At 34.0% G+C, this 13,257-nt stretch overlaps 1 protein-coding gene across 2 annotated transcripts in view; it reads left to right on the forward strand.

Moving 5' to 3' along the window:
- The window catches only part of AGBL4 (AGBL carboxypeptidase 4), a gene marked incomplete at both ends in the record, with an annotated part of 1,419,693 nt that overhangs the window by 156,740 nt on the left and 1,249,696 nt on the right, over positions 1-13,257 (forward strand). For both annotated transcript variants that reach the window (XM_081307152.1, XM_081307151.1), the window contains one exon: positions 6,344-6,466. In XM_081307152.1, coding sequence (XP_081163278.1) covers positions 6,344-6,466 — 123 coding nt within the window. The remainder of the gene's footprint in view (positions 1-6,343; positions 6,467-13,257) is intronic.

Consider the following 13,257-nt stretch of genomic DNA (forward strand, 5'->3'; position numbering starts at 1 on the left):
TCCTTTCTCTCTTTTTGCTTCCCATGAAGGCCTCTCTGTCATGTCCAACCGTGATGTTGTACTTCTATGGAACCATAGCCACAGGGCCAATTGATCTTGAACTGAAATCACTTAAGTTATAAATCATAATAAACTGTGGGTTTTTTAATATTACTTATATAGCTTAAAAATTATTCTATTAGGTTCTTTGTGGATCTGTAGCTGAATATCTTTCATAATCTGGAAAATTCTTAGATGTTGTAATGTCAGGAAGTTCTACCCATTTTCTCTCAAATCTCTTCTCGAATCCCATTTATACATATAGCTTTTTTTGATTTTGTTTCACAGTTCTTGTATGGTATATTCTCTGTCTCTTTTTCTTTTCTCTTTCCTGTTTCTTGCTGTTCAGCTTATTTCTATACATCAGCTTATTTTTCAGCTATGTCAAGTCTACTTTTTAAAAATATTTACTACTGTATTTTTTAGTTTTATCAATTCTTTTTAGCTAATTATTGTGGTTTCTGCCTCTCTTATGAAATTTCTCATTTTCATTAGTTTATCCTCCTTTTTCACTCACTAGAGATTTTAACATATCAATCTTAATTAAAAAATTCATCCAATATCTGGTCATTTCTGAGTCTGGTTTTGTTTACTGTATTCTCTCCACACAATAGATTGTTTATTCTTGATTTTTTGTATGTTCCACAATTTCTTTTTAGATATTCTTAGTTATAAGTTTATTTCAGGCAAAGACTCCAAAACATCCTGAGTAACATGGACTAGAAAACAGTTTATACATGTCAGCAAGATGGAAACTCCTAGAAGGTTTTCCTTTGTCAGACTTGGCTGTAATAGATTGGTTTCACAATTTTTTATTAAATGCTGAATATATAGTTGAAACAGTAGAGAATTATACAAATACTGTTTTTCACTAGAAAATAGATACTCTTTTTTTCCTAGGTCATTGTGTGGATTTATGTCAACTTAGGAATTCAGCTGTTTTTGAGTTTTATTTTTTATTTTTTTTTTATTGGTTGTTCACAACATTACAAAGCTCTTGACATAACCCACTTCATACATTGGACTGAAGTGGGTTATGAACCCCCAATTTTACCCCAAATGCAGCTTGCAGAGTCACATCGGTTACACCTCCACATTTTTACATAATGTCCTATTGGTAATTGTTGTATTCTGCTACCTTTCCTATCCCCTACTATCCCCCCTCCCCTCCCCTCCCAGCTTCTCTCTCTACCCCATCTGGTTACTTTCATTTTGCCACTGGCTTCAAATTATTCCAGCATTATTTTATTCTTGAGGGTAGAGACTGGCTGAGGTGATTGAGAATTTTTCTTCAATGTTCTGTTCCACTCTAAACTTTGTGTTTTCCTAGGTAACTGTGCCACATGGGCATTTCTTTCTATGCTTATGTTCATACTCTAGAAGTAGATGACCATTGCGTATTCCATGCTAGCTAGTTTTGTTTTGAGAGAGCAGGAGTATGTTCTGTTGTATTAGTCTAGCTTCAGTATTAGAAAGGACCTATATTCCCTGGTTTTGAGGTGGGTTTTAAAAATGATCCTGCTTCTTTTTCCTGTGCCATCAAACTTTGCCTTAATTTTTGATGGATCTTGTGTGAAATTGACTTCTTCTCCTTCCCATGATGTAGGAAGCCTCTAAAAGTCTCAGTGGAGATTCCTGGGCCTGGGACTGTTTCCTGCTTCTCCTCTAGGTGTAGAGTATGTTACTTTTATTGTTCTTCTTCCTGAATTGTCTCTCACTTGTGTACTGAAATGATAAAAATTGCTATTTCTCCCCTAGTGGCATAAGGCCTTACTTATGATAAGAGACAAGAACATTGGAAGAGCTTCATGTCTCTTGATAACAAAAGCCACCCCTCTTCTTTGGACATGTACCACAAATAAGTGCAGTTCTGAGTCTAGTGCTCTGGCTCTGATCTCTCTCTAGAACAACTGATTGGGGCCTATATGGAAGATTCTGAAAGTGGGTATGAATTCCTCATATGTTTGTGATTCCCAGTATTCTATAAGCTCATGTTTCCTGTATGTAACCTTTCATAATTAAAAAAAAAACTACCTTAAGATTCTTATTTACTTGCAAGGGGAACCAGTATTTCTTCTTCCAGTGCCCTACCATAGAAGAGTCAGTGCTTGCATCCTCTCTCTTTTTTGTGGGGCCTGATTTTCTTTGATATTTGGTGATTTGCTTTACTTTCTAATGTCAGTTCTGTGATGGATTTGAGGAAGTTATGGTTTAGCATTTCATTGGGATATTTTGTAAGTTGAAAATTATGTTCTTTCCATTTTTTTACATCTTAAGTGGATTAAAACTTTTAAATGTTAAAAAAATCACTATAAGAAAACTTCCAACCTAATATAACACCATATTTCTCCATATAATTGTCACAGATTTTTAGTGAATTATTTATCAAAAGTAAAGTATGATCATTATGGGAAGATTTTTTAATTTTCCCCTGGTTTTTGACCAAATTAGCATAAATACCAAGCTTATTTTAGTATTAGCTTCTAACATTTGATGAATTTATGTCTCATACATACATTTGTTGGTGAAATATTGAAAGTATCTTTATATATATGTATATATAGACATTATGAACATATATAATATTTCTTTAATATATTTAAGTATACTTGTAGTCCTTAAAATGCCAATGTATCTATTCTTATAATTTTGAAAATGGGAAACCTAAAATATGCACAATAGGTGCTAGAATTTATCTGATTGGGTACCATTTTAATGCACATTTTTTAGCTGCTAATATTAATTTACTCTTATACTCATTGCCAACATTTGTAAATTAAAAGGGGTGATCTTTATGTCAACTGTTAAAGTAAAGGTGAAAATCATGCCCACCTAAAGTTTTCAGAAGCAGTATGTCTCTCTATTATCTATTTATCTATATTTGGTGTCCACTTCTTATCTTTTTTCTAATCATATATTTTTTAGATGAATCTTTTTTAATTTGTTCTTTTCAAATATACAAGACAGTAGGTACCTTTTGACATATACACAGAGTATAACTCATTCTAATTGGGATCCATTTTTGAGGTTGTACATGATGTGGTGTTTCACTGGTTATGTTTTCATATATGAACATAGGAAAGATTTACCATGTTCATTCTACTGTTTTTCTGATTCTCATCCTTTTCCCTTATTTTTAATCCCTGTTTGTCTAATCCAGTGAAGTTTTCTAGAAAACTTCTACAACTCATAAACAAATTCAGCAAAGTAGCAGGATTTTAAATTAATATCAGTTGCATTCATATATACCAAAGATGAATCAGCTGAAAGAGAAATCAGGAAAACTATCTGACTCACAATAGCCTAAAAAAATAAAATACTTGGGACTCAATATAAAAAAGAAGTGAAAGGACTCTACAAGGAGAACTATAGAACACCAAAGAAAGAAATTGAAGAAGACCTTAGAAGATAGATAAATCTCATATATTCTTGGATAGACAGAATTAATATTGTCAAAATGGCCATACTACCAAAGGTGTCATGCAGATTTAATGCAATTCCTATTAAAATTCCAATGATGTTGCAGAGAAATGGATGGCATTAGAGCAGATTATGCTAAGTGAAGCTAGCCAATCCCTAAAAAACAAATGCCAAATTCTTCTTTGATATAAGGAGGGCAACTAAGAACAGAGCAGGGAGGAAGAGCATGAGAAGAAGATTACCATTAAACAGGGACGAGAGGTGGGAGGAAAAGGGAGAGAGAAGGGAAATTGCATGGAAATGGAAGGAGATCCTCATTGTTATACAAAATTACATATAAGAAGAAGTGAGGGGAAAGGGAAAAAACAAGAGAGAGAAATGAGTTAGGATAGATGGGGTAGAGAGAGGGGAAGGCAGGGGAGGGGAGAGGGGATAAGAAGGGGATAGGAAGGGCAGCAGAATACAACAGACACTAGTATGACAGCATGTAAAAACGTGTATGTGTAACCGATGTGATTCTGCAATCTGAATACGGGGTAAAAATGGGAGTTCATAATCCACTTGAATCAAATGTATGAAATATGATATGTCAAGAGCTTTGTAATGTTTTGAACAACTAACAATAAAAAAGAACAAAAAGAAAAAAAAAAAAGAAATTGCGATGTCCCACCCAAAGTTAAAAAAAAATTCCAGTGATGTCTTCATAGAAATAGAAAAAGCAGTCATGAAATTCATTTTGAAAAATAAGTCCCAGAATAGCCAAGGATATCCTTAGCGAGAAAAGTGAAGCAGGAGGCATCACAATACCAGACCTAAAATTATACTTCAGAATGATAGTAACAAAAATGGAATGGCATTGGTACCAAAACAGAATGAAGATCAATGGAACAGAATAGAAGACACAGAGACAAACCCACATAAATACAGGTATCTCATACTAGATAAAGGTGCATAAACATACATTGGAGAAAAGATAGCATCTTCAACAAATATTTCTGGGAAACTGGAACTCCAAATGTAGTAGAATGAAATTGAACCCATATCTCTCACCCTGCACAAAGTCAACTCAAGGTGGATCAAAGACCTAGGCATTAGACTACAGACCCTGTGACTACTAGAAGAAAACGTAGGTTCGACTCTCCATTATGTTGGCTTAGGAACTGACTTCCTCAGCATGGCTCCTAAAGCATAGAAGTAAAATGAAGAATCAATAAATGGGATGGTATTACACTAAAAAGTTTCTTTACTGCAAAGGAAATAATCAAAAATATGAAGAGAGAGCCTACTAAGGGGAGAAAATCCTTACCACTTGCACCTCAGATAGAGCATTAATCTCCAGGATATATAAAGATCTCAAAAAACTTAACACCAGAAAAATAAATAACCCAACAAATAAATGGACAAAAGAACTGAACAGGCACTTTACAGGAGAAGAAATAAGAATGGTCAACAAATATATGAAAAAGTGTTCAATATCTCTAGCAATTAGAGAAATGCAAATTTAAACTACTCTTGTATTCCCTCTCCAGTCAGAATGGCAATCATTAAGAATAGAAGCAACAATAAATGTTGGCAAGGATGTGGACAAAAAGGCTCACTCATATATTGCCAGTGGGACTACAAATTGGTGCAAACACTCTGGAAAGTAATATGGAGATTTCTCAGAAAACTTGGAATTGAACCCAATTAGCCTACTCCTTTTTTATATACCCAAAAGACTTTAAATCAGCATACTACAGTGATGTGGACACATCAATATTTATAGCATCTCAATTAATGATAGCTAAGTTGTGAAACCAACCTAGGTGTCCTCAACAGATGAATAAATACATAAAATGTCGACATATTCACTATGGAATGTTATTCATCCATAAAGAATGAAATTATGGCATTTTCTGGTAATGGATGGAACCGAAGACTATCATGCTAAGTGAAATTATCCCCTCAAATCAAAGGCTGAATGTTTTCTATATGGATGCTAACACACAATAAAGGTGAGGAAGGGAAGAATATCAGCTCCCTGGATATGTGAAGCTGTTTAAAAATATTGTTGTAGTAGTACTTAAAATCATTTATTACTTAATTGTCTTTGCTAAAATATTAGGATGCATGGGATATTTGTGAATGTACTTAATGCAGTGGTGATGATTATGTGGTAAAATATTGTAGATATCAAATTGTTTTTGATAATAAAACATTCAGAAGACATAATGCTACTTATACAATAAACTAAATTGAGTATATATGTGACAAATTAGATATAATATGAATTATTAAATAATTGATATAATTTGATGACCCATTCTTGGATTTCAGTAATGATACTAGATATTTTTAAATCTAATTTTCATAACACAGCTTTGGAAAGTGGGTTGTACTATTCTCTCTCTCTCTGTTTTTTTTTTTTTTTTTTGTACAGGGGATTGAACCTAGGGGTACTTAACCACTGAGCCACATTCCCGAACCATTTTTAATATTTTAGAGACAGGGGTCTAGCTGAGTTGCTTAGGGCCTCTCAAAATTGCTGGGGCTGACTTTGTACTCATGGTCCTGCCATTTCAGTCTTACAATCCACAGGGATTACACGAGTTTGCCACCAGGCCCCATCTATCCTCATTTTTATTAATTAGAGGAACTGAGAGTTAAGGGTAGTAGGTTGATTACTTTGGTTCACAGAAAATTATTATGTAGTAGAGGTGAGATCTCAGCTAATATATTTCTGATTTCAGAATGTATCTCTTTCTCTGCATCACAATGTGTTTTTAATTTCTCCCCCCGCCATGAGTGGGAAAGAAGGTAAGTTAGTGGTAAAAATCTTATTGGACTTGTATTGCTAACTATATTTCAATTTCTGTTTCATGTGATCTTTTTTTTTTTTAAATAGGCAATGATACGGGAAATGATGATGCCATCGGAGGAAATGTGAGCAAATATATGGTGCTTCCAACTGGATACTGTGGACAACCCAAGAAAGGACATCTTATTTTTGATGCTTGCTTTGAAAGTGGTAAGTGTATTAAAGACTTTTGCCTTTGAGTTTGTCTGGGGTGAGACTCTTTTTTTCAGAATTCAGTTCCACCTGACTATTCAGAATGATTCAACCCACTGACAGAATTAACTTGGAAAATTTAATTGCTAAAATTGATAGTATCATTAATTTGGAATAAAACTGTATGATTTGACTGTATTATAAATTGTTAGTTATTGGATGTTTACTTTATAGCGGGATCTATCATAACATGCTCATAGAACATAGTCTTTGGGATAAAGGAGATCTTTCTTATGAAAAATTATTATGGAACAGATTTAATTGAATACAAACAAAAGACCAAAATTAATATCACCCCATAAGTAACAAATGTTGTGGATTTTCTGAAAGGGGTGGGGATAAGGCTTTTATTAACCTATTTATGTCCTGAAACTTATACTCTGAAGGACCTATAGTAGATACTCAGAAGGTGTTGAAAACATTAATAACAAATAGGTATGGGGCTGGGGATGTGGCTCAAGCGGTAGCGTGCTCACTTGGCATGCCTGGGGCACTGGGTTTGATCCTCAGCACCACATAAAAATAAAATAAAGATTATTTTGGTGTTGTGTCCACCAAAAACTAAAAATTAAATATTAAAAACTCTCTCTCTCTCTCATAAAAATAAATAGGTATAATTTTATTTTATAAATAAGTTTGAATTTTCTTTGGTTCTGAATAATGTATGCTTGTTTGTGTGTGTGTGTATGTGTATGTATGTTATGTATCTGTCTGTTTGAAGGTATATCCCGGTTTCAGTTTTATGACAGTTCTTTGAACCTTAAAAACATTGGTTATTTATATCAAACAATTGGAAATTTGTTTTTGCACTGTCTTGACCTTTGATTATTCCACATTATGTTATTTCAATATGGCTGGCATAACAAAATTACAAAAAACAAGTAGAAGATTAAACAACATGAATCTATTGTCTCTGGTTCTGGAGGTTAGAAGTCTGAGATAAAGATGTTAGCAGTGTTAGTTCCTTTTAAAGGTCATATGGAAGAACATGTTTTATGCTTCTCTTCTAGATCTGATAAATTGTTAGTATAGGCATCACCCTGATCTGCCTTCATCTTCGTATGGTTGACTCCATTTATGTGTTTCTCTTTCCAAATTTTCTCTTTTTATGAAGGTATCAGTCATATTGAATTATAACCCCTTCAATTTATCTCATTTTAAATTGGTTACTTCTGTAAATACTTTGTCTTCTAGTAAAGTCATATTGTAAGGTACTTGGTTTTAATATTTCTATATTATTTTGAGGGGACACAAATCTTTCCAGTAAGTTCTGAGTAATGTCCACATAGTTAGAAACAATATCCTCAATTTTTAAAGAAAATATTGTACTATCTACAAGAAACTTAAAAAATAATTGTGCATAAATGTCAGAAAGATAAATAGAGGGAAGGGAGCAGGAGACCGGAGAGGGAAGGGGAAAAAGAGGTACTGGGGTCTGAATTAGAACAAAGTATATTCCATGCTTGTAAAATTATGTCAAAATGGATTCTACTGTCATATAGAACTAAGAAGAACCAATACAAATATGTCCTTATGGCTTTGATTATTTTAAACTTAGTTAAAGACTAGAAGGCCTTTATAATAAGGGATCATGAGGATTGGGTTTATTTTTACTTTAAAGATTGTCTTGGTTTACCTACAGCTTGAAATAATTCATTTTTCTTTCCTAGACATCTTTTCATTAACCACACTACAGTCTTTTTTTCATACCTTATCAGAATGCTCAGTATAAGGATTTGTCTAATTTGACCACAAATTCACCAAATGAATAATAAATATTTTACTCGCAATATATGAATAATTGGCTCTATAACTTAGATCTGTGCTAATCTCATCCAGAAACATCCTGACAGACAGACCAAAAAATGATATTTAGTCTGGACACTACTTGTTTTGGTTGAGTTGACAAATAAAATTAACCATCATAGAAGTAATAGTCAAAAGAAAGTTCTGTTGGATGAGTATAAAAAGGCAATGTATGAATTTCTATCAGTTTGCTATAGGTAGTCTATAAATGTAGTTGTGAATTTTCTGGAAACCAGTGCCTTGAAATAAAATTAATAAGGTCCTAAAAACTGATAGAAATTCTTCCAGTTTGGCTTTCTAAAATGGATACTGAAATGTGATGAACTGTGATATAACTCTGGTATTTACTACAATATAGTTCATCAGGGCACAACTTGTAACATCCTTCAATGTAGGCTGAGGGCATAATACTAAAAGGCATTTTAGTGAAAGCAATTCAATTGCCATTTAAAACAATTTGTTTGACATATGCATGTTTCATCTGACCTAGTTTAATTCAATAATTTATCTTAGACAATTTAAAATAGGGATGTCAGAGAGGTTCTCTCTTATGTTCAAGTCTTGTGTGCTACTGTGGCTGACTCATGTGCTATGTTGTAAAAGATTCTGAGGATGCATCCAGATGTACTAATAAGGTATGAGTGTTTAATTCAGTCAATGAATTGAGAGCATTGGTTCATATGAATGAACTATAATGCTTCCAGACAGACAAGCCTTCATAGGTATTATTTTTTTCTTTCAGAGTTTTAAAAGTGTATAAAGTGCCTAGCACATTCCAAGGCATCTAGCTGGTGGCTAATTAATCTGTTTTTCTTGTAAGAAATAAGGCCTGCAGGTTAAATATAAACTCTCCTGTGAATCATTGATCTCTTTTTTTTTCATATTTCCTCTCTGTAGCTATTGTTTCCCTTGGGGAAATAGGTGTACCACCCTAATTTTGTCATTCTAGAAATGCTTGGCACATCATATTTTTAAACATCTTTTGGTTCTCTACCAGAATATAGCCTGCTTCCGGACAGAATCTGAGTGTGATCAAACCAAGCAGATGCTTACAAAATGAATACTCAATTAATATTGTATTTGTTGAATGAAGTCATGTAAACAACAGCAATATGGCGAATGCTAACTTTCGTTCCCCAAAGCCATCTTATTCCCAAAGATATCTTTGATAAAAAAAGCCATTTTAATTGCTTGTCATTCTCTAATTCATCATGTTTTCTCAAGCTCTAACACCTTTGAAGACACTATTTTCTTTGTGCCCCAGATCCCTCTCTCTACCTGGTAGTACCTGTTGGGCAGGTTTAGTTGTCCCTAACTCTGTGTTTATACACATTGCTTCGGGGCTTTTTAATAGCTCATATTGCATTGTAGTCATTTAATTGTCTCTTCCCTTTTCCTCATTACTGAAGTCAGAATAAATCTACAATGTAGGAATCCTAGATTGTTTCTTCCCTGTCAGAACTTAAGTAAGTGTTGTATATTTAGATGGGGATCTCAGGAAGCTCAAGGGAGAGAGTAGGGAGAATTATCTAGTGAAAGAAGAAAAGCAAATAAAGATTGTATACTTGAAAACACACAGCAATGGCTGTAGGCAGATTAGCTGTGATGAGAGGAAGCCAATGCCATAGGACTCATGTATAGTTTACCTATCTCTGCCTCCATGCTAATTTCTTCTTTGTCCTGTTACATGATGTTGACTGATCACCTGGTTTTTCAGTGTATAGTCTGTGGTAGTGTTTCCTTTAGAACATTTATTATCTTAAACATATATTTTTTGGATAGTACTTCAAAATCAAGGATCTGCATGCTTTGTACTCATTTTCATAGCTTGATTAATAAAATCTTTCCTCAAACTTTTATGTGTCCAGTCTTCCAACTTCATTATCTCCAGTCCCCCGAACAACTCCTTGCCAAGCCATTTGCCATTGACAAAAGTCCATGTATATCCTTACCTCATACTACTTTCCCCTCCCTACAAAGTATGTGAGTATGAAAACTGCTCTAACCTATGTCTATTGGAATATTTTCCTCCAACTGAAGTCCTATAAAGACCACTATATGGGACCACCAGGTAACAATGTGTAGAGAACAGAGGCCATAGATATGAACTTCTTTTGAGGCCATAGGTATGAGTTTAGGAAAAGGTATTGGTGTAACAGGTAGATGACATGAGAGTCTAGGCTACCTGTCACTTAAGTTGAACAGTTACTTGATGTGTCATGGTCAGATGCTTGGCATCTAGTAGGCCTAGGACTTTGTCAGCAGCTGCTTTTGAACTGATAGTTTCATTCTGCAGAAAGCACACCTTGCTCTAGAACTCCAGGGGTCTGCTTGGTATATATTCTTTAGTATCTTTTCTAATTTGCTTTTGCCTACTCAAAATTTGCTGCTTTCTGAGTCTCCTGATAGATGTGGTCAAGACAATATTACCAAGAATGGAATAGGCCACAAACACAAAGAGATCTGCCAACTACTGTGTTTCTTTTTTCTTCTCCCCAGTTTTATTAAGTATAATTGACAAAAATATAGACATTTAAGGTATACAATGTGATGTTTTGATATACATTGTGAAATGATTGTCACAATAAAACTAATTAACATACTTATTAACTCACAGAGTTACCTTTTTTCTTTTTTTTGATGGTGAAAACATTTAAGATCTGCTCTCTTAGCAAGTTTCAAGTATACAATATAATTTTGCTTCTTTTTTAGTGGTAGGAGATACACAGTGTAGTAACTTGTTTTTTACCTTAGGAATGTCCTGGCTTATTTCTTTGGATACCTTAAAAACTCATCCTCTGAAAGACAGCTGAATCTTTGTAAGATTTATATTTTATAACCTGGCAAGTATACATCTTAACCAGGAATTTGTGGGTTGAATTGTGTCTCTCTTTCCTCAAAAGAGATGCATTGTATAATATGTCAAAATACACTCTACTGTCATGTATATTTAAAAAGAACAAATGAAAAAATATAAAAGAAAAATAAATAAAGAAAAGAAAAAAGTGTGATGCATTGAAGTCTTAATCCCTGATGCTAGGGGTGAGACTTTATTTGGAAATAGAGTATTTTCAAATGTAATCAATTTAAGATGATACTGGAGTAGGATAGGGCCCTGATCTGATAGTTATTGTTCTTATAGGGAAAGAGAAATTTAGAGATACTGAGGGAAAGTGACCATGTGAAGATGCAGGCAGAAATTTGAGTGATATAGGTATAGATGAAAAAAATGCTAAGGATTATTGGTAACTATGGTTGGCAACTATATTCAAAGCAGAATGGATTTATTATATGAGATCACAGAATCCAGAATCTGACTATATTATCCAAAAGAGCCCAGGCATTCCTTCTTTTTACCAAATCAATATACAAAATAAACTAGTATCATTGAGAAATTCATGGACAGAGGCTTCTCTAGATTAATGTTGATGATAGGAGTTTTGCTATGGAATTTGACTTCTTGGTGTTAATAAATAGGATTCTATTCATATCTGCATATTTTTGTGATACTCTTCAACACTTCTCCAATATGTGCCCAGCACCTTTCTCCATCTCTCATGTACTATGATCCCTTATTATGCCTAAAATTTAAGGAACCATAGAGTAGAGAATTAGGGTAGTTTCAGATTTATTTGCCAGGACATAAAATCCTGAGTCATGGGAGAGTTTCCTTATGTGAATAAATTATGCCTTATCTAGTGTTTGATTTCTCTTCCAGTCTGATACATTAAAGATGTACTAGTTCACATCCCTACTGTTTCTGATGGTACATGTTGGTCATAACTTATAACCTATTTTGATGAATTTTGGATTTCTTTGAGCTGTTTCCGCATGTGGTAAAGTTTATATTTCTTTGGCCTGTGCCAAAATCTGACTGAAGATATTGGTCAAGGTACTTCAATTGCTTTTTTTTCTATTTATTTTTATTTCTTGTTGAATAACAAATCACTCAAGAAAGTATTAGCATGAACTAACAATTTTATTATATTAAAGGATTTGTTGGGTCAGGAATTCAGAAAGCGCCCAGAGGAAGATACCTTGTCTTTGCTTCACAATGTCTGGACCCTCAGCTGGGAAAATTTATATCTGGATGTGATTCAAAAGCCATATGGCTTATAGCTACATGTATTTTGAAGATATGTTATCTAACATGTCTGGAACTTGTATTGGATATTGGCTGGGACCTTAGCTGTGGCTATACCAGAGCACCTGTATGTAGCCTCTTCCTTTGGCTTGGCTTTTCTCACAGTATGATGACTGAAGGTATTGGAGTTTTTGCATGGAAATTAGGGATCCAAGTGTGAGTTTGAAAGCAAGTAAGGTGGAAGCTGAATTATCAATTAGCTGGGAAGTCACACAGCATCCTTTCTACTACATTACATTGGTCACTACAATCTATCCAATTTAAAGAGACCCCATGAGTTGATAGGAGCATTGAGGATAATAAAAAAAATGTGGATAATATTTTTTAATTACCACATTAGGAAATTAGTGAAGGAGAAGATTTTTGAGGAAGGTAAGTATTGTTTTGGGAGGATTCGTTTTTATATGAGGTCTTATTATAGTTTCTACACAATGAAAGGCTTATTTTCTTTACCAAGGAAAATCTGTGATGCAGAAAGAGAGCCCTGTTTCCCTTACTTGGTATTCAGGGGAAGACTGCCATCCTGTTAAGGAAGAAGAGACTATTCAAATCAAGGCAGGACCTGATCTTTGAAGGTTGGACATCAAGCCAGGTTAAGATAATAAACACTTATGCAAGGAAACTAAGACAAAAATCTTGAGACATAAATTAAGGTTTGGGCTGACAGTGTTGGTGATTGGCTTATGGGAACAATAGAACATCTCTGGCTATAGACCCTTAAAGATCTATAGATTACAGTCAGGATGATTAGAGGCTGGGAACCAGGTAAGGGCTTTTATGATTATAGTACTGTTATCCT

Source organism: Spermophilus citellus (genome assembly GCF_964194105.1).
Source record: "Spermophilus citellus genome assembly, chromosome: 9".
Taxonomy (NCBI): domain Eukaryota; kingdom Metazoa; phylum Chordata; class Mammalia; order Rodentia; family Sciuridae; genus Spermophilus; species Spermophilus citellus.